We start from the raw sequence: 25,885 nt of genomic DNA on the forward strand, positions 1-25,885 counted from the left end.
TCCCGAGGTTGGTATCGAGATACTATAGATCTAGATCAGCCAAGATATATGATCCAGTAACCTTAACATCCACTTGAATTTCATTAAAACTATTTATTTCTTTGGCCCGGTCCTATCAATTAATGCACCTCGGACCGTATTCATTCAAATAGGTATTCTATACAATCGCCTCTACCCCTGGGATCGATACTCTCCTCCTCGAACTTCCAAGGGGTTCTTCAACATACTGTAAAGCACGTCCACTACCTCCTACCTAATCAGCACGCTTCTTTCCACGAAGGACCTTTCGGCGCTGCGCAATCATATGAGTGTAGAGAACATAAGAACCTAAAAAAACGTCAGCAGACAATCCAACCAACCATCCCCAAATCGCGGGAGAACATACCAGGCACATAGATAGCCAGAATAGCAATCAAAGCCCACCGGAACAACGGATCAATTTGCGCCGCGGGCGCCAGCGCCTTGAAAATAAGGGTGCACTCGCTCGAGATACCGATGGGATACAGCACATAGAAAGTGTTATACCGCAACCAAGTCCACCAAGCCGGAACCGCATTCCCAGAGAGCGTGATAGCGAAGAATCCATAGCGGATGATCTCCGTGATTCCCCATGCGCTCACGCAGCCGAGGTACGCGTAGTCGCCCAGCTGGGTCGAGCGCGCGCCGACGATGTCACCGCCAAAGGGTGCCATGATCCCCCAGACTAGGAGCAAGCGGCTGGCGACTTGCATTGCGGTTGTCAGAAAGGGTGCGCGAACGAGGCCGATTAGGCTGTGGAGAACTTCGAGGATGGCGAGGGATTGTGTTGCTAACAGGAGGGGGTTGAATGTCGCGGTGAAGATGGAAGAGATGTTGTTGCTGGCCAGGTGCGAGGGCAGGAGGCTGGCTGTGTAGAGTACACAGGTGCCCCAGGTGAGGAGGTTCAGGGCATTGTAGGTGAAGAGGTAGTCTCTTGTAAGACCCGAAGGCGCGGTGGAGGACATGGTTGTCGTTGAGAGAGGATAGTTCGGGAGTGGTGATGAAGAGCGTGGTTTAATGCAGACTCCTAGTCTGGGTCAATTGATGCCCAGTTGGGTCGAGGTGAATTGGTTGGGATTTCACGAGCTGCAGCTTTGTTGAATCTGGAAGGGACCTCGGGATATTATGTAAGCATTCCAGAAGCCGCGACGAAGCTGCGGGGAGGAAGAGCTTGTCAACAGATTGGCTTCGCTCTCGAGATTTGATATTGGGTGTTATTGGCTCCGCAGAGGTGTCATGCCATTTGCCGATCGTTGATTTGTTCGAACCGCACATACTGCCGGTGGCTATAGTTCGGAGCCGAGCACAAGTTCCCATTTGTCGGATGAATCGAACTGTTTGCTAGTCGACCGTCTCTACGCTATCTATAGATACAAGTGCTCCACGAGACAACCAACCGGAAGGCTTCCCTTGCACTACACTACGCGAGCGAATGCCCCAGGCGGTTGTGCATCATCCACCACTGCACGAACCTAGTCCCCAGTTCCACTAGTGGCTAGCATTTCGCTTGCAACCTCGTATTGTGGTGTTGATAGCAAACACAAGCGGGGCTGGGTTGCCATTTCTGCGTGGGTTTGTTGCTTTTGTTAAGTGGTCTGCTTCGGTCGTCATGGGGTGGGTGCTGGCTCATTGGGGATTGGAAATTTGCATCGGAAGATCATGGCGAAGGAAAATGCTGCCGTTGCTTTGCTGTTGTGGTTGCTCCTGCTATTGCCGGTGGGACTGCAAGCTCGTCCCCTAGCAATATTTGCCGATTCCAAGCCGTGAACTTGTACGACGAATGCCCAGTTACTCTTCGCACGTCACAGGGGCCCCCTCTTACAACAGCGCGCTAAGGTCACACGGCCATCTGCGGCTTGACATCATGAAGAACAGCCAATGGCATTGCCTTGCAAAGAGGGTGCGAACTGTACAGGACTGGAGTAAGGGTGTAACAAAGCGCACGGAACGGGATCAATGTAATCCCGAGTCACGCGAAGGGCTGTACTGTATATACGTACGAATGACATCAGAGGCTGCATGAGCGGAGTGTGCTCCGCAGTGATGTCATGGCTGCATACGACGCATATGATTCGCCAACAGAACTCGGGCGAACCACCTCACGCGAAAAAAACTAGGAGCAGGCCACGATGAGCACGAATGCCCCCGTCTGCTATATAAACAAAAGAGTCGGCTTGACTTCGTAGAGTGGATGGTCGGTTCATTTCTGAAGATTTTAATATCCTAGAGACCACCTACTCTTTCAATTGAATGCATCGTCAATTGTCAATACTCCGAAAAGCAATCCTGCAAAAATGTCCAGCATCGTCATCGGTGACAGCATAATTGCTCGTGTCTCGTGTTTTAGGCACCCCCCTCCGACCCCGACCCTACCTGACCAGCCCGCCAAGGGGAGAGAGAAACATGCCGTACTCACGCTGACCACTTCAGAACCCATGCATTCATGCAACCTGACCCGGTCCAGGTGGAAAGGGAAACGGTTCCTCCGGGTTGGGCTCGGATGGCGAGGGCCCAGACCGTCCGTCGAACTGGGTCAGGTTCTCCCGTTTGCGGTCCAGTGCACTTTGACCAGACAGATCTTGCTTTTCCCTGTTGTGCGGGACTAGCTGCGGCTACTGAAAAAAAACTTAGCACCGGTCTCACTTTCCCTCGAATGAGATATGTGACCGGACTCTTATCTACCAACTGAGACCCAAGTGGAGGTCAGACCGCTGTGTGTGCTAGCCCTGCCGCTGGAACTGTCGTGGGTTCCACGTGTGGCTCGGGGCATGGGAACCAACCGTCACATTCGGAGAAGCGAGTGACGTGCCTGGACTGGGATCGGCGCCGCGATGATGTCGTTTTGCGGCTCCACCCCGCCAGGCTTGGTTTGCAGGCCGTTCTGCTGCTCGGTAGCGTGGTCTTTTGCCCCTTCCCAAACTGGAGATGTACCGAAATGTACACTCACAGCAGGTGCCCACTGGAGAGGGGGGAATGCTGATGATCTCACGTCCTCGGTTGCTGGTTCCCGGTGGAGCGATAGTCCTGGAATTGTCTTGTGGTCTCGCTCCACTGGCTCGCTGCTGCCGGTGGTGGACAATGCCCAAATGGCCATGATTCAGTCATGATAGATTTCAGCTCCCTTGTCCCTTGCGGAAAAGGCTGGAGGTTGGTCACGGTCTAATAATGCCGTTGGGGATGGTGACGGGAGTCGGCAACTCGAAGGGATATAGACTTCGGGCCGCGAGGACTATACCCTCCATGATCTAGGCTTACGCATCAAAAATAGCGAAAATTTGAGAGAAAAAAAACTTGAACAGAAACAGCCATGATCCCAGGTGCGCATTAGCGCACAGTTCCCAAGTATAGAGTAGGCCTCTCCGGAGATCCGCCAGTACGAGCACAAATTATTTTTTTTTCTTCAATTTTCTATCTACTGATCACGAGAAGAAGGAAAAGATCAATCAGATAAATTTGCAAGGAGATTACGAAAGAGAGGGGGAGGGGAGAATCATTCGTCCTCCACTCGTTCGGTTTGTGAAGGGCCGCGATAATTACCCACCCTACGTTCTCCGCCCTCCCCTTTCCTCGCTAACCCCATTTTCCCTTCTTCCCTTCGCGTGTCCTCTCCCGGCGTGGCTAAACCTCGTGCCCCCGTTCTTAGACCACCATTTTAAAGATACCCAGACGGGTTGAAACCTTTGAAGCTCAAAGAGCTCCCAGAACAGAGACAAAAAAAGGTGGGATGAACTCCAATCCGCGTTTGACAGTCTGCCCCTCCTTCTGGTCCATTATAGCCCGGACATAAAATTCCCCCTACACGCGATACCCGATTGATCTTCCCTCGTTTTCTTTTGAATTGGGCCTTTTTTTCATTTTCATTTTCATTTCCATCATTCTCCTCGTTCCCCCTGCCTACCTGTGTGGGACCCTGGTCTCTTTCCGGAACTGCAGCTTGAACCCCCGCCGTGACGGTCGAGTATATATGCCGATTGATTTATCAGGGCTTGTACACTTCCTCCACACTTCCCCCCCCCCCTCTCTTCGACTCTCTCAACCCTGTCCCTTCGGCTTGCGGTCTCGCACAGTAAGCCCATTCCCTCTCGCCGCGTCCATTGCCGGCTCTGTTTGGCCCGCTCCAGAGAACCCCAGCCCTGTTCCTCACCTGAGGGTGGCTTGTTTCCCCCTGACCTGCACCCTGGTCTGGATCAGCATCATGCCTACCGCCCTGGTGACCGTCAACCATTCAATCATCTCCCCTCTCAGCACCCTTCTGCTGCTTCGATCTGTAATACAACTTGGCTTTGTAGGGACACGAATGTTTCCTCCAGAAATGAAGCGGGGCGTAGTCCCAGCCCGGGATCACATTTCCGCTGATCTGATGCCTCATGCGCCTCACAAGATGTGTCGTTTTCGTGGAGAGAACCGTGGCTGACTGAAACTAACACAGATCTGTCAAGCTCCTCGATTTGGACTCCCTGTCAGATCGGGTAACCGGAGTTCGATTTTACGACCGTGAAGATCCGTGCCGTGGACTAGGTTGATCCTTTCCTCACTATCCATTCTCCATATTGCCAACATGGCCCCGACTGAGACCACCAAGGCCGGGGGGTATGTATCGCCAACAATGAACCTCGACTTACCGGATACTGACAGATCTTAGTCCAAGAGCGCTCCTCCCAAGCTCTCCGATGTCAAGGAGCTCATCGATGAGGGCACTTTCGAGCAGATCCTGGAAATGGATGACGATGATGACCGCGATTTCAGCAAAGGTATCGTCTACGGCTTCTTCGATCAGGCCCACAATACATTCGACAAAATGGAGGCCGCACTGTATGTTCCCCGCCCTGTGATAACGGGTCCACTCTGACATGCAACAGGAAGGATAAAAAGCTCGAGGAGCTCTCACAGCTCGGCCATTTCCTGAAGGGCTCGTCAGCCACGCTGGGCTTGACCAATGTTAAGGACGCCTGCGAAAAGATCCAGCACTACGGCGCTGGCAAGGACGAGTCCGGCTCCACAGACGAGCCCGACGAGAAGGTCTCTCTCAAGAAAATCGACACGACCTTGAAGGAAGTCAAGGTCGAGTACACCAAGGTCGAGAAGTTCCTGCGCAGGTACTACGGCGAGGAGGTTAAGGAGGAGGAGCCCAAGAAGGAGCAGCCCAAGAAAGAAGAGCCTAAGAAGGAAGAGTCCAAGAAGGAAGAGTCCAGGGCGGAGGAAAAGGTAAAGAAGGCAGAGCCTACGAAGAAATAGGCGACTTGCAATTTGCTTCTCTTTTTTAGCGCCGGATGGAGCATTGCAAAGGCCTTTGTTTTGTTCTTTAATGCTTTCTTGACGTACATACAAACCCGCCATGGTGGTCCGACTGTTGCGGACCCAGCCTGAAGATGCGGGGAACTCGCGACAGTACATCTTTCCCAGAGAGATTTGAAGAGTATTGACGGAATCCGAGTGCTCCTATCTGACTATCTCTTGTCTCTGTATTTGGCAGTACATTTTCGAGCGAGAGCAGAATCAGCTTCAACTTAGCCCTGGGGGATCAGGGGGTTGAGGTACCCGGGGAAGTAGACACGCGCCTAGAATGTGCATAGACCACGTAGACGCAGTCTGGAGCCAGGGCCCGATCCACGACCTCCATGCACCCAGTGCGACCATCGGCGCCTCAAAAAAGCTTGCTTCAGCCACCGCGGGTTTAATATGCCGTCGATAAGCTTGAATCGACTCCTCCGGAGCCGCAGTGGCGCAGACGATCGTAGATCGATCGATCTCATTCGACGTTGATCTTAATCAGATTACCTGGTGGATATCTTGCGATTCTTACATTCGCCCACTTTATGAATCTGTCCTCAAATTTTCCAACTTTCAATCCCCATCTCAACTCAGTGTACCACAGCTCAACAAACTCGGCAGCTCGCCACGCAACAGCCAACGTGTTCCATATAAGTCGAGGCCCGGCCCGAGCCCTGTCAATCAAGGCGTGAGCCTTCATCAAACGCCAACCTTGGGGAACCGGGGTATCGAAGGCTCCCAACTTCCCCGAGGAAGCCTGCATCCTCACCCAACCCCGCGCCCACACTTATTCGCTATGGCTGGATCAATTGAAAATGGATCTTCGGAAACCTGCATCCCATTCTAGTCGTGGCTGGAAGTCCGCGCAATAACATTTTCCCTTTGACAAGAATTACGGCTTGTTTCTTCAAATAAATGGGGTATGAAGTCCCAAACTGGATATTCCAGGCCGCGTAGGATTTGCCGGCAAGTTCTCGCGATATCGCGAAGCGCAGAAGCATCGGCAGCATGCATCGAAACCACGGGGCTTCAATTGACGTGCCACGGCCTCGTGTTTACGGTGGTGACATCCGCGTTCGATGACCGACTGGGTTGTTAAGGAATGTCTTGAGCTAAAACTAAAAGGCTCCAGAAGGGACGGACAATCAGCGTTTCCCCGTCTACATCCCTGTGCCTCACCGATGTGGTGCTTGCTCTCGCCATCCCGTTGCTCTTTACTCGAAACTTTCAAGGACATAGCTCCTATGTTTTGGAAAGTGCGAGGGCATGAAGAATATGTTACTGTTTCACGAGTGCGGTCGGTATATATCAAATCAAGATTGGATATATCTGTATGCGTTGTGGCCTCAGCTCTTTCGTTGCACGTTTCTGCCGCTTCGATTATTGGACGGGAGGCTCTGTGTCCTGCATTTTCGGGAGCCTAGGTTACCTGTGTCTGCAAACGAGGTTACCGACATCGAGTCATGGTGTCTTGTGTCGATGGTGTCCCTTTTCCCCCACACTTCATGCATTGTGAGGACGCTTGTTGATGAGTCTCCGATACAGATGTACGCAGGCTGGCCGTTTTGTTTATCGTGAGATTGCAATATTAGATATTCGTCTGGGGCGCGGCTTGGTGCGTCACGCGGCATGGCTACCGAGCGGCGGCCCCGTATAGATTCCTTTTGGGATTATCCCCAGGAACTGGGCCATGATGAAGACGTGGGTTTGACAGATGTTTCACCTATCCTCGAACTTCAGCTTTGTCACGCAGCATTTAGTGCACGTCAATCAGATAGTCAGCTCAAGAGCGACACTTATTTGGACATGTGGCCCCGGATAGGCTACTTCCCTGCTATGAATAAAAGCATCCAGCCCCTGGATGTATGTCCACCCATCATTTGCTTGTCTCCAATATTCAATTGTACCTCAGATGTATTCATAATCAAAAGGTCCAATCACCTGCATCCAGTCTACATAAACCTCCCGTCTGTCTGTCTCGGATAGTAGACTCGACATCGGGAAGTCTCCCTCGAAAGCCTCCCACCGTCCTCTGCCCACAGCGCTCAGTCCTCGACCCCGCCCTATGCCTCATGATACCCTGTTTGTCTTAGCCGGAGCCCACATTCTTGGTGAAGGATGTACAACTTCCAGCACTGGAAATCAAGCTCATACCCTACCGAAGAGTTCCGTTTGCTGGAATTCCGGCTCCTTCCATCTCCGTACTCATGGGGTCATATGGCCCTTAGTTGAGATGCTACTGTAGGCCCTCCAATCCTATACTCACTACTGAACACCACCAGGAAGCAAAAAAACCACTACAAGAATACCTCAGCCTGGTGTAGTTAGTCTGGGGTAGGATCCCAACGGGTGTGCGATTGACGAACAGGCACATTGTACAACTGTCACAACCAAAGAGGAGTCACGAATCTTGCAGATGTATCGATGCGTGTCCCGGATAATTCAAATGCCCGAAACTGGTAGAAGACAGGGCAAGTTAATCTCTGCCACGCCGCCCTTTCTAGTCCATCTAGATCTTATTTCATTCGATTTATCTTTTCCTCCAGAGGCCACTCAGCTAAACCCTGAGGCATCCGTGTCTTGGTTATGGATGCGAACAGAGCTCATCTGCATTGTCCTTTGCCTCAACGTGAGCTAACCCCCTCGTTCGATTGCATTGCGCTCGACTTGATTGCTGTCCGTTCGTCCTGCTCTTTCCCGCCTAGCCAATCTGATTGCATTGCATCTTTGACTTTCCCAACGGCCGCGTGCAAGCCCCAGCACTAGCGACCGTTGAATGAGATCGCCGTTGGACTCGGAATGGGGTGGTCGACTGATATAAAGGGCTGGCTCTTCGAGAGAATGTGTCCTCATTCCACAGAATTTCGCACATCACTTTTGGATAATTCTTCCGGTTATACTCTTGACCCAGTACACGACATTTCGGTTTCTGTAGCACAGCAGCACAATTGTGCACACCTTCGACTTAATAAACACCTCGAAACCCCATCGCAAATACAATGGTTGCCGTCGGACCCCGGGTTTCCAAGGAAGAATTCATGCACGCGCTGAACCTTAGTGCCCAGAACGCTCAGGACGAGCAGTTCTACCGCGCTATGCGAGTAAGTACTTCTCCCCCCGATTCTATACAGCCTCCTACTAAACACATACCCCCGCACCTAATCTACATGAACAATAAACTAATATTCCCAGGATGAAGCAATAATGGTCTACAACCGCATGAACCAAGACACCTCCCACCTTCTCGACAGCGTACGCGCAGACCCAAACACCCGACCCCCATTCTTCTGGCACCATATCCGGCCCGAGCAGCAGCGCCTCGCCATCATGGAAATTTGGCTGAATGCCAGCCCACTCACACGACGATTCTTTGACTGCGGCGGTACGAATGGCGAGTACGGACCCAACTGGGTTGCTGGGTGGTTGCTGTATAGTGTGTTTCGGTCGAGGGATGTGCGGAATAATCGTAATCGAAGAAAGGGGGAGAGTGGTGCTGTTGCTGATGGTAAGTATATATTTACTTTGAAGTGCTCATTCTGTTTGGATAGAGCTAATGGGGGTTTCTGCAGGGAAAAAACAGGCGGAGGAGACGACGTCGCCGAAGAAAGGCTATTACGACCCCGTGCGGAATGGAACACTGTAATTGTTGCTTGACTTGGATTTAATGGTTTATCGATGATTGCCCGGGTTGTTCCAGAAACTCCGAACGATGCAAGTAATACAAAGGAAAGGGAAAGCGCTAAGGACACGTAGAAAACAGATCTAACGCAGAATGATATCCCGAATCCCAATCAATCATCATCCTCGCTCTCCTTATCCTTCTTATCCCTCTTAGACTGCTTCTCCTCCCGAGTCGACCTCAAGGCCTCTGTAACCCTCTCATCCTGCTCATCAGCCCGCTCATTCCACTCGGCATCATACTCCGCCGCAATACTCTTAATCTCGCGCCTAAGAGCTTTTCCTTCATCCACGAGATTCTCCCAGAGATGCAAGTCCACATTATGCAACTGATACAGTTTCTTCTGTCGCGCGCTCACTGTAAAGTCCAATGCTGACTTGTACGAGATTTCTCGGTTGTGGTACAAAAACCACAAGTATCCACCCATCAACGTGGATAAACTGACCAGGTATGTGACGGGTTCCATGGTGTCCCACCCCAGATCCGTTTCGAATGTGAGCTTGTACACGCTGTACCACCACACGGACAGGATGCCGAACCCGCCAATCGCCACCCGCTGCGCGCCACGGTGTGCTAGGGTGTCACATTTCTGTTTGACTTCTGCGATCTCCTGGATCCGCCGCGACAATTTTCTTAGTCGAAGCCGAAGAAAGTATGTCCGCTCATTGAACGACGGCACGGTAACTCGGATCTGGCCCAATCCTTCAGGCGCTCCTTCAATCGTGATGATGAACTCGCGCGCGCGAGCCGCATCCCGGATAAAATCACCCACTTCGGTAGATTGCGACCACCGCACAAATCGCTCAGATTGCCCATTTAGCGGGTCGAGGCTGGAGTCTGTTTTGCGGGGGTAGCTGTAGATCTCCGCATCTTCTTCGCGGGACCGTCGGCGTTGGACGGGTTTCTGTTTGTTGGGATGACCTTCAGTCTGAGCGTCTGGGCCGAAGGCGTCTTCGATTCGTTTGCGGGGTTTGATTGCGTTGTCTTCGTGTTGGAGGGCGATGAATGATATGGCGGGTGGGCGGAGTTTTTCTTTTTCGCCTTGGATTGGAGGGACCTCGGACTGGATTAGGCGTTCTAGGTAGGAGAGTGGTTGGTGGGGATGGACTAGTATGGCAATTGGTTCGATGCCTGGTAATGGGTTAGTAGTGTTGATGGTGGTTGGGACAGGTTTGTTACCTTTGTCGCCGTACTTGTCGACGGTTGTCAAGGGGACGATCAATTTGAAGAGTCGTGAGGGCGTCGTTAGCATTTTCCCTGTTCTGGTTAGCTGGGGAATATTTCGCTTTCTAGGAATGCTTCTTACCCTTCGTCATGTCTTGTGACCATTTGGCATCCTGGCGCTCAGTAGATGGCTTTTCTCCATTGGCACCTAGCACGTTTCGTGAAGGTTTAGTGTCTGGCTCATCATCCTTGACTTCGAGAGCCTCAAGGACTTCTTCGGTTTTTTCGTTATCACCGATTCTCTCAATGTAGTTTGCCTTTTTGAAGAAGCGAGTTTGGGTCTGTCCTAGCTCCCGAGGAACTCCGATACCCGGTCTGGATAATGTCGGCGCAAGCGACAGCTTCCTTCCAGACTGAGCGTTCTGCCCAAATCGTCTGCTTGAAAGCAGGTGCAATTGTCGATGACCTCCAAGAGCAATTGTTCCCGATCTGCCAGCTAACGAGTGTAGTCCAACGCCACGGCATGCCTGATGTCTCGCTGTCAACACAAAGGGAGCACAGCTCCGTGTCGCGTGACGCATCGTTGAATTGGATTCTTGGGATGTCCTTCACTCGTTCTGGTAGCTATTGCGGGGCGAGGGAGCTGAAGGACATAGTTCAGAGAAGGTAGGGAGACTAAAAGTAAGGCGCAGTCAATTCATGACGCAGATGTGTTTCGAATAATTGTGGAGAAGCTTGAGGTGTGCAGGTGTGCGCGGTGTACTCCGCTAACGCGAGCCAGCAAAGTCTAGGTCCAGGCACAATGTGGTGTGGACAGGTCCGATGTCATGTTGTCCTGCCTTGGCTGGATCACCGACATGACGTCATGTGGCGGCGCGGTGCTGTGTTGTGGCTGTGTCCTAAGGCTTGTGGAAGCTTAGCTGGATCAGTGAGCCCAGGTGTCGCGCCTTGTGCTTTTTTAATTGTATTGCGTATATCCTGCTGCGGATGAATGCTTCTTTCTTCTAGCAGGGCCTCACGATGTTGTCATGAATGCTTACTGTCATACATATTTACTCCCAGGTCACCGCTACTCTGAGGCACATGATTTGGTCTAATCATTTCCGCCGAGTTGGCCTCTCTAATATTAAAAGTTAACACGACAGCCTTTCTTAAGCTCCTTGCGTAATCTCGTCATGTTCTAGCGGGTTTCTTGGAATGAGGTACGCCTGCAGTTGCGCCACGCATGAGTTCGAGAGACGCGACCAAGGAGAACCTTAAAACGGCACCAACCCCGGTCCACCCCCTTCCCCGGAGCCTTTTTTAAATGTCTGTTCTCTAGATTCGTGGAGATCACGGATATCGTAGAGGAGCGGTCACAGGGGAGATCAGAGTATGCTGCGTAGTAGTCAGCAAGGTCAGAGACTTATATTGAATGGAAATGGATGCTGATGGTTTAATCGTATGAAAAGAGAAATTCAACTGGCTGGAAAACCTGCAGTTCTACTACGTAAACCAGATTTCAAATCTCTGTTCTGCTGTTAAAAAAAGATCGACGTCGGGTCCGCAATGTTGAAAGGGGTATGCAATATGCTTCCCACAGAGATCGCCAAGTGCGGAACTACATCCGGCAGCTGGAAACGAGATCTAAATAGGACTTGACGGCATAAATCGACGGAATCAGCAATCTTCGAAAACCGTCTTCTCAGCCAGAAAAATAAGATCTGCGGTTCCAGTTTCCAAAAGTGGCATGCAAGATGTTCTCTTAAGGGTTGCCTAGCTTACTGTGGGGCCGTCACTACGCACGGCAAATAAAGAAGTGAGATTGAGATCTCAAAGCTAAGCCTTCGCGATCGTTGCTTTCTATGGTCTGGACGACCCAATCGACGAGTTCAAATAATCTCTTGCTCTTAAATCCGTCTTAATTTAGAAACAGTGGGCTTCCATAGCCTTAACAATTTCCTGGGGTCTTCAACCTATATAATGGGGCTGGCTGACCAGGGAGTCGAAAAATATTTTAGAAAGATATCCAGAAAAAAGTCAATCCAAGTCCATAGAGCTTCTTCGAAGGCTCGGTTGAACCTGTCTTTGAACATGGTGTCCATCACACTCAGTCTTGTCGTCCTTGCATTTTCAGCCTGCGGTAGAGCAAGTCCTGTCCGCAAAACTCACCCAACTGTACACCTTGCGCCAGATATAGTTCGGTTCGAGGGGTCATCAGCAAACAATGTCGAATCGTTCCTCAACATCCGTTTCGGCCAAGATACCGGAGGCAACAACCGCTTCGCACCACCAAAGCCATACAATTACCCAACCGGCTCTGTGGTAAACGCCACTCAGTCCGGGGCCGCTTGTCCACAGCAAAAGGTTCCAGTTGAAGGCATTTCAGTCTTTGATAATGTCACCCATATCTCTGAAGACTGTCTTACCTTACGTGTCGACCGTCCCGCCAATACCTGCAGCACGGCCAAGCTCCCCGTTATGGTCTACATCTACGGCGGCGGAGACTCCATTGGCCAGATTTATGATTCTGCTTATGATCCAACCACTTTGATCTCCGGTGCGACCCAAAAGGGCATACCTGTTATCTACGTCGCTATGAACTACCGTGTTGGGGTTTTCGGATTCGCCGCGTCGCCGGCATTGAATGATTCAGACTCGTTAAATGCAGGACTACTAGATCAGAGACTCGGTCTGGAATGGGTGCAAAAGCATATCTCGGCATTTGGAGGCGATCCGGATAATGTCATTATCTTTGGAGAGAGTGATGGTGCGACTGGAGTCGGTCTTCAAATCACGGCTTACGGAGGCAATATGAAGGCTCCTTTCCAGAGAGCCATTATGCAGTCTGACAATGCTGCCGCCGATGCTGGGACTGCGAGCAATGCCTCTATGAAGCACACAGCTCAGTTGATCCGCAAACTCAGCTGTACTGCATCTACAAGTGCGAAAGAGCTTGCTTGTCTGAGGAAAGTACCTCTCGAAAAGCTGCTATCAACTGCGGTTGAGTATGAATATAGCCTCAATTCATATGGATTCGATGTTTTCATTCCGACGGCGCCATCTACTTTCATCCCCGAGAGCCCCTCGGAGCTTCTGAGATCTGGTCGGTTCGCTCGCAATATCGACATGATCGCTGGGTGGAATGAAAACGATGCATCCCTCTTCACGCCATCCACGCTCAACTCAACCGTCGGTGTGGCAGAGTTTTTGTCCGCCTCTCTGCCAAATCTGTCAAAAGAAAATATCCAGAAAGCTCTTTCTCTCTATCCAGTCTCATCTTTCTCGGACATGCCGACGGAAAATATCAGCGCGCAATACTTCCGTGCGAGCCAAATGATGCGTGATAATCAATTCGTGTGCCCAAGCATCTTTACGGTCCAAATGAACAACAAATATTCGGACTTGAACACCTCCAACTACCTCTTCGTGCTTAACCAGACAATCTTCGCTCCGGTATACGCCGAGGAGCACACATCTTACTTGGGTGTCTCACACTTCAGTGACATTCCCTACGTCTTCAACCAGGTGAATACCAGGTATTCATCTATTGCCTCGGCATCGGGTGTGAAGCTGTCATCGGAGATGAGTGGCAGCTGGGCCTCATTTGCTGTATATGGTGACCCTTCCCGAGCGCGAGGTACAATTCCGGATTGGTTTGATGCTGTTTCATCATCAAATGGAACAGAAAGACAGCTCAGTCTGCAGGTTATTGGCGGACCTCAGCCTGGAATTGTGCCCATTGGGCGGACTCGGGGCTCCTATGAAGATTTAACCTGCCGGTGTGCTTTTTGGAATTCGCCCGAGGTGTTTGCACAGATGGGTGTTTGAGTGTTTTATGTGTACCAGGAATTTGTCAAGTCATCAGCGTGGCTCATTGCTTTCTTCATTAGGAGTTATATAATTGTACATTCATTTCACACAAGGCGTCAACACCGGTAGAATTTTGTCGAGACAATCATTAAGTCAATCACGCGTTCTGCTTCACACCTTGCTAAGATACAAATTGCAGGGGTAAAATCTCTCTATAGACAAACCCGAGAACGCGAAAAGAATGTATTTAGCTAGTACCCAAGAAGGTTTGAGTAGAGTTTCTAACATCGTCATCAGCAAAGTGCCATGTATCCACAAGCCACGCTAATTGAAAATGAGAATCATTCCAAAACATCTCAACCTCGGAAAACAAAGACGCACACAATCATATATCATAATTGACCGCTGACCTCCACTATGATGCAAATTTTCGAAAGGCACATTCTGAGAGCTCGATGCCAATCCACCATCTATGCACCATTAGTCCAGACACAGCCATCGAGCCCACACAATCATCAAGTCATCATTCAACGTAGACACATATTTTCCATCTATGAAATTTCGCAAAAAAAGCACTCGGAAATGGAATCGCAAAGAAGCATCATCATAAGCCGTAAAGTCGTTATTCCCCCCAACCACATCCCTCAGTCAACTAAAATCACACCCAGTAACCCACTAAACCTGCCTACTCTTGCCGCGTATAATCAAGCATCCTAGCAGCAAGAACATTCACCTGTCCCTCCGCATCCAACCTCATCATCCTTTCTGGACTACTTTCCCCACTCCAGCTCCCTCCACTACTGACAGAGGTATCAGTATCATCATCACGGCTAGACTTGCGTCCCGTGCCAATGGCAACCGGAATACCCTGTACAGCGCCGCCGTGTTTGTGGCCACTCGGATACATGCCGTCATTGACGGAGAAGTTGCGGCAGATCAGATACGCGCGCATGGCTGCATTTTCGCGCGCCAGGGTCTCGGATTCGTAGATGATATCCGTTTGGTATTCGCGGTTGTTGACCCGCGCAACGCACGTGTACCCTCCGGTTGTGGGGTAAGCTTCGTAGGTTGGTTCTGGCCAGCGGCGGCGGCGACAAAGGCCTGGACGGTGTTAATTGGTTTGCTCTTGTGGGGAAGTATGCTAGGAATAGAACGGCTTGAGCTCGTCGTTGGGCTAGGGGTCAAGGGTAGCTTATGCAAGCGTGACATACTCGCCAGGTAGAGGATATAGTACATCTCGTGGATCTGGACCGGTCGAGAAGGGAAGAGCGGATGTGCCCACTGACGAGATTGCGAGCGGCTACCCCGACAGCATTGAATGGATTGGCTGGCCGGCGACGGGAAGCGGGTAGGGCTGAGGCCGAGGCTGCCGGTGCAGCTATAAGAAATGCGGATGGTGATGCCCAACGTTCGACAATAGTACCTTGATGGCTGTTTGCCGGGAGGCTAGACAGGGAGCAACAGCCAAAACTCTTGGTGAAAGCCTAACCACAGTGGATCTTGCGAGCCGGGGCGAAATGCGAATGCGAGTGCTGGGGACGAGAGGAGGAGAGAGGGACCTAAAGACTTGAAGAAGACATTGGAAGATGCCACGCCACTGTAAAAACACATGCAAAATACACGGTTGCCTCGTACTGGGGAAAGGATTTTCAAGTGAAAAATTCAGCGAGTCTACTTCAAGCTATACTTAGTTACTTCTATGGAAACGGGTGGGGCTTTTGATACAAAGAGTCATACCGTGAGTTGTCCCGTGTCCCTACACATAGAGGCAACGGTTGCAATCGAGACGAAACCCCTTTTCAGCTTCGTGCTTGAAGGATCCGACGTCATCCTGGCAGTCGCAGAATTCCCGAACGGGTACAAATAACTGAAGGAAAACACTTTCCCTCGCCAATTGCCCTCAATTCGAACAAAACACAGAGCACCGGAATTCCAATACCCACTAACTCTCGGCTTTGGACATGGTTCCGGGGACCTATACCCTGGGTAAGGTATAAACCTGCCAGAATGAAAACTGGGTCGTATTGAGGTATCGGTGGGCTCGATGCCTTGAGCAAGGGAAGAGATTGGACCGGGGCTGGAAGGCAAAAGCCCACAACTGTCCGTTGGCCTCAAGAGGGGCAATTGGATGTGTCCCCAGTTTTCGGCGGGTTTTAAGGTACTGATGCGCTGGCATGGCTGCTTGCCAGTCGAATCGAGCCGAATCGAGGACTCCGGCCTTCCTGGGCCCGGCTTCTCCATCCCCTGCAATTCGCCGACCAAGCTAAATAAACAGGCTCTGCAAGACACCGGGGCTCTTCCTTGAAGACTTGAAGTCTCCAAGACTTCAATCTTCAATCTTCAATCGTCAGGGCCTGCTCATTTCCCACTCGGATTTGACTTTGGGGTGAATGCCCCGCAGTAGACGCTGAGACCATAACATTTTGCCGCTAGGTCCTTGGATCTTCATCTCTACGCGCTGGAATCCACACAAGTCCACAGAAACCCACAGAATTCCACGGTCTGAGCGGCCATTGGCGCCAAGGCCCCCATGTTGTGCAGAACGCGTCTGACTTGTGGGCTTGAGGATGCACGCACCCCCCCGGAACGATTCAAACGGACAAAGTTACTCGACAGGCATCTCGGACGCAGTGATGAGTTGGCACTCGCAGCGGTGGGGGATGGGCGTTGATTTATCGGCGCCCGTGTTGGTTGTTGACGATATCTTTTGCCCTCTTGGGCTTCCTGCAGCCCCTCGGTCCGTCCGATGGCAAACACTGATCTACGATTACTCAAGATCTTTGTCACCGGGATAGTACCGAGTACCTAGGGTAAGGTTGAAGTGAAAAATGACAATACATGCTCCGAGTCTGACGTTGCACTCTTTCAGCCGCCCAGACCGAATTGATCCCTTGCGTCCTGACGATTCACCCGCGTGGCTCTCACGGGGAACCCTAGCTGTCTAGGGCTTTGCTGGTCACTCTTTTACTACTTGTTCGCTTATTGCTCTGATAACCGAGGGTCCTCCGTCCTGGATTTCCTTCTATGCTTTTCTCTTCTCATACATGTCCATGGCGTGGGACTATTCCATCTTCCATGACGCTGCATTGGCTCACCCCCGACCCTTTCTGTCTCAGAAAGGTTCGGATTCGTACCAGAGCCGCATCCTCTCAGCGGCCTGGTGCGGGATGACATAAAGCGGGTGGAGGGCCGTTAGTCGGTCGTTCTTTTCAAATACATTGTCCTCACGGATGGGCGAGGACTTCCAGGAAAAGGCAGAGGCAAATACCTCACTGGACGAGGCACTAATGTCCGTGCGATAGTGATGGTGCTGTGTTTCGCTCAAGCCCGCCAGAACGTAACATGTGTGGTATGAATCCGGACTCCTGGTGTCACGGTCAGCTACATCTCCAAACCAAGGGGGATAGACTGGACAACACATACTTTCCCGGTTTGTCACGAAGGCCACCATGCGGAGACTGGCAGCATCCGAGGATATATCGGTCTAGTCCTTCACGGCTAAACAGACTGCCCACGGCTTGCGGGGGAGGGCCGGCAGACTGTGGCTTCCCATCGATTGCGGACTGCAGCAGTGGCCAACACCCGCCCACCCAGTGACTGTAGCATCCATCAACCAGCTTGTTTGTTCTTCCGGAGAATCCACCCTCCGGGGCATTCTGCCGAGCAGATAGCCATGATAGAAGCAGGGGCAGGTCCATACATCTCGAAGGCAGTCAGCATCACATAAGGTTAGTAATCATCCGAAGGGGCCTCGTACCTGGCAATTGTTTCCTCCGGCGGGCCTATAATGGACAGACAAGCCAGCGCGCAGAAAGCATATGCTCCATGCGCCTCTACACCGGGACTACCGGAAATACCCCCCTCAAAGGTTTGACCTGGATACACAAGACAAGTCAGCACCAGAGTCAGATCCACTAACAATGACATGCCTTACATCTCGCCAAATAATTAGGAAGCTCGTCCGTAAAATTTTCCATTCCTGTAGATCGACCTACCGCGTCGGGCGGCAGGGCCAGGGGCAAGTCCAGAAGCGAGATGATAGTCATGGCGCAATATGCACCGCTGCATTGGCGAGTCAGAGCCTAGATCGTGCATCACCGACATGAGCTTGCTTACCGCACGTCCTCTTCCCCGCCTTCACAAACGCGAAAGCCTCCGTCCGCCTGTTTCAACCGGCCCAACCATCGCCACCTGAATAACGGGTCAGACGCACGCGGCAAAATCTTGAAGAGACAACTCACATTGACTGTCGATCCACCAACGCATAGGCTTCTTCGCCCCCAACCATGGCTAGCGAGAGAACGGCCGCATAGCTTCCCGCAAGGTGGGATGTTTGGCCATGTCCGCCACCAAAGCCGCCAGCGGGGTTCTGCATGGGCTGCAGTGTTTTGATGACGCTGTAATCGCATTAGCCTCGAATATTCCCTTGATAGTGTTCATGCCATGCCGGTGATGCCAATGCCACCGAATCCCGGAGCTGCACGGCTCGGCACAAAAACCATAAGCAACAAATCGCAAAAGCGGCCGATGGCGTCGATCACGAAACAAGCAATGAAACTCACCGCTGACGAACACTCGTAACATCTTCTCCCAAAAGGGACAGCCCTGTCAGGGCCCAGTAGACCATCCACGGCCGGCTGGCATCCATGGCGACAAAGCCGGCGGGGTAATCTTCCAGGGAGTCATAGAGATAGCCTACATGATCGTCACGCTGGAGCGCAGGCACTCCGCATACATTGAAGGGGCCTTTTTGACTACTATGGAGGCCCTTGAGAAATGGCAGGCACTTCTCGATAGTCGCGTCCTGCAGATCGACGGATTCCGTCACGAGCGGGTCGCGGATGGGCGGCGGCTGCGTGAACAGGGCTGGGATCCCCGGCCTGGGTGCCTCTTGGCTGGTCATTTTCCCGGCCGGATGTGAGCTCGCGGGACGCGTCCTCGGGCGCTTCTGTTCGCGCGGTATCTGTGCGGGTTGGTTGGTGGACGGAAATCGAACTCGGCGGTGTTTCCCCGCGACCGTGAGTGGCATGGACGGGACCTTTTTAATCAGACGGAGAAAATCATATAAACAAAGAAGGTCCCCGGACACGAGGTGTTTCTTGAATGGGCGTATCGCCGTTGCTATTGTCTGAATGGAAGAATTGTCGTTGGTATTGTTCTCCCCACTTTCCTTTTTTCTTTCCGCCCAGAACCCCCCCCTCGCTCCCTGGACATGTTGTACATCTCACTCTGCAACTTTAACGCCCCGCCTAACATGGGATAATCCACGGGTGGTCCTCTGGATTATGTATCATGTCATGACAGCGTGCAGCAGCTATTGAAACTTCCGCATGTCAGATCAAAAGAGCACCCATAGCCAATGGTCGCACGCCATGGAATGTGATATATCCAATTTTCAGGCTCCTGCACGCGGCGGTGGCTGGTGCGGCAGGTTTAATCTGTCGTACTCCCCCAGTGGCTTGTTAATCTCCCTTGCTTGCTGCATGTGGCCCAAGCCTCCGTGCGGGAGAACGAGGGCCCCGAGGCCTTGATCTGTCAACTTCATCTCCAACGCCTTTCCCCAGGGAGGGCTCTTCAATGATTCAAGGTTTGCAATACTCCGTACTACTCCCTAGTTCTACGTTGGATCGGCGTCATCTCCAAGGCCCAACAGGAAGTATCCTCGTCGACTGCATGGTCAGCCCCCCACCTTGATACCCCATGAGGTATGGCGTCTCATTTTCTAGGAAGATCCTGGAAAAGCCGAATCACGGGCATCGTGCTCATCACCGGGCACGATGATTGGAGCGGATTAGGAAGGACTTGGTTATCAATTCACGATCGAGTGTCAGATCGACCCGAAGCACGGGCCTGGCTTATTGCCACGCCTCTCTTCGCTCCTTTTTTTTTTCTCTTTCCCTTCGTGCTGGGCTCCACTGATCTCCCTTTCCGTTTGGCTTCCCGGGTGTCTCCTCACCCTCAACAGTACTCAATAATGGGGGAGGGGTCAAGTAAACAAGCACGATCTATGGAATGACGGGGTGATCATTCTTCCTATAGCTTATGATAAGACGATAAGAATAAGAATAAGAATCTCATCGTGGGAAGGCACCCGGTCCGCATTCTCCATGCGAAAGATCATGGGACCTCACGGGACTCGCCCGGACCGTGTAGTACAGGCTACGGTACTGTACACTGTTGAGGGACTAGGACGGGCCGGGACTAGAAGACCAAATGGCACGGCGTGGCAGTAGGGCTTCTCCAATTGAGAAGCACCATCTCAGCCAGCCTCTCCACTCCCCACACGATTCTCCCCTAGCGCATCAATCGCTCACCGCTGCTTTGAACCCCCCACCGCCTCACTCGCAGGTCCCCCATGGCTGTGTGACTCTCTGAAGAAGGCCTTTTCATCCAGGCTGGCCCTTTCCCTTCCCTTCTCCCTCACCTAAACCGCCACGTTTTGGACATCCAAGACGCCATGTCAAATATCGATCTACCTAACGATGGCCTCATCGCCGTCGACTACGATTCTAGAGGTTATCTCCAGCAAACATGGTCCGTGCCGGTAGACCAGAACCCCCCGCGGGCTGACGAAGGCCATGATCTCTCGCGCCTTCAAACCAGCGGTCACACCCTGGAACAGTCGGTGGCCCAAGACCACAACCTGATGGTGGACTGGCAATTTCAACAACTACACCACAGCCCACACCAGCACCACCCTCTGCCCTATTCGCCCGAGGACCCTTCATCCGCGCCCCAGTTTACCTCGAGCTATGCCATGGCCATCCAATCTTCCCCGGTGGATCTGATGTCTGCCCCCCAGGGCCAAATGAGCGCCGGTCTGCTCGACGGTCCCTATCTGCCTATGTCGGGCTCCGTCGGCGATATGGTGCCTTTCACATATCACGACTTCCAGGCTGATCTGATGGCTTTCCCGAACGGTCTTCCGGATGTCTACCACTCGGCCCCGCACCCTGTGTTGGAGAGCAGTTCGCCTACGGATACCTATCTCGAGGTCCGTTCCCTTTCTAGTAGCGACAATGGCTGGAGCACGGTCGACCACCGTCGCTCTCTCGACTTTGGTTTCCCCGAGCAAGGTGTCTTCGTCAACCCCACTCAGACACTCCACGACCGCAGTCTTTCAGAGTCTTCTTACTCGACTTCCTACGGCAGCTTCGTTGATATCGCCAACCCGATCAGTTCTCCCAGCTCTGAAACGCATATTGACTTGCCGTACAACCACCATCACTATCACCACCAACACAATACCTCTTTGAGCCTGGCCGGTACTTCTCCCATTAGCACCGCTATGATTCCCCGCACCAATGATGAGCACTCCTCTCCCGGCTCCCGCTCTCCGTCTGCTGTCAGCCCCAGTGCCATGGTTCGCCCGATCCCAGTGCCCATCAAGAAGTCAACCTCTCCCACTCGCTCATCCGGATCTCACTCCTCTGCTTCTCCCCCAAGCCGGAAACCGTCTCGGAAGAGCCCAATCGCCGCCAAGACCGCGGAGACCAAGGTTCGCAAGCAGTCTCAGACCGGCAAACCCGAGACCGAGAAGCGAGTCGGCAAGCGCAAGGGTCCCCTCAAGCCCGACCAGCGCAAGCAGGCCAGTGAGATCCGGAAGCTGCGTGCATGCTTACGATGCAAGTTCCTCAAGAAGACCTGCGACAAGGGCGAGCCCTGTGCTGGCTGCCAGCCGTCACACGCTCGGTTATGGCAGGTGCCTTGCACTCGCATTGACATCAAAGAGATTGGGTATTTCATGAAGGACTGGAAGGCCGACTACGAGCGCCATATCTCCATGGGCTTCTCCGTGGGCAACATCAAAGGCTTTTCGGACCAAGAGCGCACACTCTTCATCACGCACGGTTACGGCCAGATGCTGCCGATCAACGCTCGCGAGGTCTATGTCCGCGACGAGCAGTGCTTCACCGTCGACTGGGTCGAGACGATACACCGCGAGCCAACGCCGTACGAGGTCGAGACTGCCAAACTGTCTGCTGGTATGGAGGGCATTTCGCACGCTATGTTGTCCGACTACCTGGACCGTCATATCGACGGCAACGGGACTTTTGAGAAGTTTGTCGACGATTACTTTGAGGGCACTCCGTTCCTGACGCAGATGCTCAAGACTGCCTTCCGTTATTACTACCGCACCAAGCTGCCCGTTATTCGGAAGGCGCTGAAGTTGATTATTGCCTACAATCTGACCCAGCACGTTACCATGGTCGAGGGACTCGGTGACGAGGACGGGTTCCTTGGTCAGATTCAGGAGCCGAGCTCTAAGTTCCGTGGCAAGACCGTGGCCCCCGTGATGATTAACTTCCAGATCAAGTGTGCTATGGCGAGCATGTGGCGCGAGCTTCAGAAGGATGTTCTGGAGGAACTTTCCGCTCTGTACTCCAGCGTGTATAGTGGTGACAAGCTTAAGAACTGGCCTACTATCTTCATCCTGGCTTCCATCTTGTTGGCTGTGTGGGAGGAGATGCAGTTCGACTCCGCATACCGCACACCGGACCAGTCGGCTGTCGACAAGTTCTGCACCGACATGGAGACCACTCCCGTCGGTGTCATTGTCGGACTGTTCCAGGCCATTTCGCAGAAGCTGCCTCCCTTCACCGAGTGGGACTCGCAGAAGCACCACCAGCTGCTGTACTCCAACCCTGACGTATGTAATACAATGACCGAAGTCCGCCAGCATGTTGAGCAACACGGTAAGAATACACCGACCCCTTCTTGATCGTATCGTTCAATCACTAATGCCTTTACAGAGAACTACCTCCGCGGCCGCTCAAATTCGAAATTCAACCGCAATGACTTCGACTGCCTCTCCAACAAATTTGTCTCCCGACTTGTGATTCGCGCCAACTAGAGACGACCAATGATGCGCATGTGCATGATGACGATGATGTTTATCCACGACCATTGTGTTTCCCGCAGCGAGCTTTTCCAGTCCAGCCTGTTTTTGATTCCTCGTGAAATTTCCTCATGTCCTGGATGAAAAGAAATTACGCCGTTCCGTCGTGACGATGCGCGAGCGCGTCTTTCCCGCTCTTTATGACTACTCACTGCTCTCCTAGCGAGATGCGTGGTAAGTTATTTGTGTTTTTTTTTTTTTTTGCATTGGTTCCAGAGAACCGACTGTCTTTTTCAGCCATCCTGTCTTTTATTTCCTAGCCATTTGTCTTTGTGGTATACCTTACTCGCATAGCTTTCCAGCGATGAACGAGGATCACGAATTTTATGACCTGTATACGGCCGAGTGTGTTGTTTGATTTTCTTTTTCGTTTCTCCTGCGACCGCGCCCAACCACGGGCAAAAGCAACTGTGTCGCATTCCTTTCTTGATTGCTGAAAATGTTTTTTATTCCGGAGTGCCGCGGAAACGGCGTTGTCACGAGTGGGTTCTCCGTTTTTGTCAACCGCGGGATCGTGTCTATATAGCTTTTACGCATACCAGTTCAGATTTCTATCCCTTCATTGTATAGATCGGTAACGGTAAACAGCGGGCGCGGATCGGGGCCTCCGATGCCGGATCCGGCGTCACCTGACTTCTGGACAACGCGACCGAGTCACATGACCGTCGCTATACTTAGTCGCTATCGCCGGGGGCGCAGGCCCACCGAGTTACCGCTCTCAGCCCCGTTTCCCGAGTACCTCGATGGCGCTAGAGACCCATTTCGGGTTCCACCCCCTCTTTTCGCGATAAGCCGTCACCCGTCACACGTCATCGCCGTTCCAGCCATCTTCATCCGGGTCCCCTGGAGTCCTTGTAGAGTAGAGGCAAGGGGAAGGCGGAAGAGGCGGGATGTAAAAACCTGAAAGACAAAAGTAGAATAGACGTGGTTTAGCGCAGGAACCAAAACATGCCAGGTTTTCTACTGGTGGCGTCAATGACTGGCCTGTGCCTCTCACCTTGACTCATCCGGCACGCGGCATCTCTAAGGTTCCAGTGGTTTCCCATTATCGGCCTCTGACTAAGAGTGTTTGCCCCCTCTCCTACATAAACCTCTCCCCTCTTCCAACCTTCTCCTTTCCCTTCCCCCAACTCCGCGTTCCTTTGCGCATTCCCCCTTTCATATTGCACCCTTCCAACTCTCTCTGAATTACATCCGTCACCATGCAGATCTTCGTGAAGACCCGTGAGTTCACTCCCTCTCCGTTTGAAGTTGCCTCCGTCGTTTCGGAGGCGCCATCGCCACCCGACTCATTTCTAACTCATTTCACAGTCACCGGCAAGACTATCACCCTCGAGGTGGAGTCCAGCGACACCATCGACAACGTCAAGTCCAAGATCCAGGACAAGGAGGGCATCCCTCCTGACCAGCAGCGTCTTATCTTCGCCGGCAAGCAGCTGGAGGATGGCCGTACTCTGTCCGACTACAACATCCAGAAGGAGTCCACCCTCCACCTCGTCCTCCGCCTGCGCGGTGGTATGCAGATCTGTACGTTCCCCTTTCACCGCCAGTCCATGATCCCCTTCTAACCCCACTATAGTTGTTAAGACCCTGACTGGCAAGACCATCACTCTCGAGGTCGAGTCCTCCGACACCATCGATAATGTCAAGTCCAAGATCCAGGATAAGGAGGGCATCCCTCCTGACCAGCAGCGCCTGATTTTCGCTGGCAAGCAGCTCGAAGACGGCCGCACCCTTTCCGACTACAACATCCAGAAGGAGTCCACCCTCCACCTTGTCCTGCGTCTGCGCGGTGGTATGCAGATTTTCGTCAAGACCCTCACCGGCAAGACTATCACTTTGGAAGTCGAGTCCTCCGATACCATCGACAACGTAAAGAGCAAGATTCAAGACAAGGAGGGCATTCCTCCGGACCAGCAGCGTCTCATTTTCGCTGGAAAGCAACTTGAAGACGGCCGTACCCTTTCCGACTATAACATCCAGAAGGAATCCACCCTCCACCTCGTCCTCCGCCTGCGCGGTGGTATGCAGATTTTCGTCAAGACCCTCACCGGCAAGACCATCACGCTCGAAGTCGAGTCATCTGACACGATCGACAACGTCAAGTCCAAGATTCAGGATAAGGAGGGTATTCCCCCTGACCAGCAGCGTCTCATCTTCGCTGGTAAGCAGCTGGAGGACGGTCGCACTCTGTCCGATTACAACATCCAGAAGGAGTCTACTCTCCACCTGGTGCTTCGTCTTCGTGGCGGACAGTAATCGTTGAACCTTCTTTCGCTTCCGATTTACGACTTCTTCTTCGATCTGCATGGTCCGAGACCTGCATGGCGTTCGGTCGGTTTTGAAGCTATGGCTTCTTTCCTTTGTGGTTTACCATGGGCATTATTCTTTCCTTTCAGGCCCTTGAGGCGACATAGTTTCTATCTATGAATTGAACATGGCAAATTTGCCGTTATTCGCTCCTTTTCTTTTCTGCTGTAGTTGTACTTGGTACCGGATGTACCATCGTAGTCAGTAATATTTGCCACCCAAAATCTTACGATATCTGAGAGCTCCGTCGTTGCCACCCTTTGACCTCCAGCTGACAAACCACTGAACCTCTTGTGGCAATATGAGTATTTAGGTCAAAAGGGAAAAGGGGACGGACATCGCAACAGAATTCTCCATAAAAGCCTCTGTTCATAACAACGTGACGATTACTTTGTTAATGATCTCCCTCGCCGTATATCTTGCTCGAATATGAGCCCAAATCTTCAGGCCGACCTCAAACCAAATACTATACCTCTGCTCCAGGAATTTGTGTGTGATGCGGACAGGATCTTCGACGAGGATCCGCCAAGCTGTATCCACTACTCTATAGAATGGCCGTTAACCCTGAGTAGAACATTTCAAACTAGACAAACCACCCCGGTGTCTCTTGAACGATGGCTATTACTCCACAGATCACCTCTATCACCCTAATATCTGGTATTTGGCATATCGAGGGTAGTCCAGCTGACTGTGCTTTTAGTAAGCTATTCTAATCGATTCCCTAATGCTAGCTGGAGCCAATTGCAAGATGA

General features: G+C 52.1%; 9 protein-coding genes across 9 annotated transcripts; 4 read left to right on the forward strand and 5 right to left on the reverse strand.

The window, feature by feature from the left end:
- Positions 1 to 253: 253 nt before the first annotated feature.
- Positions 254 to 983, reverse strand: N7498_002690 (protein tyrosine phosphatase-like domain-containing protein; the record flags this gene model as incomplete). The annotated part of the gene is made up of 2 exons (XM_058449752.1): positions 254 to 327; positions 386 to 983. 2 exons carry the CDS (start codon positions 981 to 983, stop codon positions 254 to 256), a joined length of 672 nt encoding a protein of 223 aa, XP_058312096.1.
- A 1,817-nt stretch (positions 984 to 2,800) lies between these two features.
- N7498_002691 (uncharacterized protein) lies at positions 2,801 to 3,112 on the reverse strand (the record flags this gene model as incomplete). Its single annotated transcript, XM_058449753.1, has 1 exon — positions 2,801 to 3,112. The coding sequence occupies one exon, from the start codon at positions 3,110 to 3,112 to the stop codon at positions 2,801 to 2,803; it is 312 nt and encodes a 103-aa protein (XP_058312097.1).
- Positions 3,113 to 4,576: 1,464 nt separating this feature from the next.
- On the forward strand, positions 4,577 to 5,253 carry N7498_002692 (Hpt domain-containing protein; the record flags this gene model as incomplete). The annotated part of the gene is made up of 3 exons (XM_058449754.1): positions 4,577 to 4,612; positions 4,661 to 4,830; positions 4,878 to 5,253. The coding sequence occupies 3 exons, from the start codon at positions 4,577 to 4,579 to the stop codon at positions 5,251 to 5,253; spliced, it is 582 nt and encodes a 193-aa protein (XP_058312098.1).
- Positions 5,254 to 8,288: 3,035 nt separating this feature from the next.
- N7498_002693 (uncharacterized protein) lies at positions 8,289 to 8,932 on the forward strand (the record flags this gene model as incomplete). The annotated part of the gene is made up of 3 exons (XM_058449755.1): positions 8,289 to 8,390; positions 8,482 to 8,794; positions 8,859 to 8,932. 3 exons carry the CDS (start codon positions 8,289 to 8,291, stop codon positions 8,930 to 8,932), a joined length of 489 nt encoding a protein of 162 aa, XP_058312099.1.
- A 148-nt stretch (positions 8,933 to 9,080) lies between these two features.
- N7498_002694 (uncharacterized protein) lies at positions 9,081 to 10,713 on the reverse strand (the record flags this gene model as incomplete). The annotated part of the gene is made up of 2 exons (XM_058449756.1): positions 9,081 to 10,225; positions 10,275 to 10,713. The coding sequence occupies 2 exons, from the start codon at positions 10,711 to 10,713 to the stop codon at positions 9,081 to 9,083; spliced, it is 1,584 nt and encodes a 527-aa protein (XP_058312100.1).
- Positions 10,714 to 12,205: 1,492 nt separating this feature from the next.
- On the forward strand, positions 12,206 to 13,942 carry N7498_002695 (carboxylesterase; the record flags this gene model as incomplete). Its single annotated transcript, XM_058449757.1, has 1 exon — positions 12,206 to 13,942. The coding sequence occupies one exon, from the start codon at positions 12,206 to 12,208 to the stop codon at positions 13,940 to 13,942; it is 1,737 nt and encodes a 578-aa protein (XP_058312101.1).
- Positions 13,943 to 14,609: 667 nt separating this feature from the next.
- N7498_002696 (uncharacterized protein) lies at positions 14,610 to 15,160 on the reverse strand (the record flags this gene model as incomplete). Its single annotated transcript, XM_058449758.1, has 2 exons — positions 14,610 to 15,025; positions 15,136 to 15,160. The coding sequence occupies 2 exons, from the start codon at positions 15,158 to 15,160 to the stop codon at positions 14,610 to 14,612; spliced, it is 441 nt and encodes a 146-aa protein (XP_058312102.1).
- Positions 15,161 to 17,036: 1,876 nt separating this feature from the next.
- Positions 17,037 to 18,953, reverse strand: N7498_002697 (CAAX farnesyltransferase subunit beta RAM1; the record flags this gene model as incomplete). The annotated part of the gene is made up of 7 exons (XM_058449759.1): positions 17,037 to 17,289; positions 17,348 to 17,626; positions 17,682 to 17,799; positions 17,859 to 17,986; positions 18,041 to 18,115; positions 18,166 to 18,321; positions 18,487 to 18,953. 7 exons carry the CDS (start codon positions 18,951 to 18,953, stop codon positions 17,037 to 17,039), a joined length of 1,476 nt encoding a protein of 491 aa, XP_058312103.1.
- A 1,428-nt stretch (positions 18,954 to 20,381) lies between these two features.
- N7498_002698 (Zn(II)2Cys6 transcription factor domain-containing protein) lies at positions 20,382 to 22,778 on the forward strand (the record flags this gene model as incomplete). Its single annotated transcript, XM_058449760.1, has 2 exons — positions 20,382 to 22,620; positions 22,678 to 22,778. The coding sequence occupies 2 exons, from the start codon at positions 20,382 to 20,384 to the stop codon at positions 22,776 to 22,778; spliced, it is 2,340 nt and encodes a 779-aa protein (XP_058312104.1).
- Between the last annotated feature and the right edge of the window lie 3,107 nt (positions 22,779 to 25,885).

The sequence above is a fragment of the Penicillium cinerascens genome (assembly GCF_028974065.1).
Source record: "Penicillium cinerascens strain IBT 15544 chromosome Unknown contig_1_segment0_segment0, whole genome shotgun sequence".
NCBI classification, from domain to species: Eukaryota; Fungi; Ascomycota; class Eurotiomycetes; order Eurotiales; family Aspergillaceae; genus Penicillium; species Penicillium cinerascens.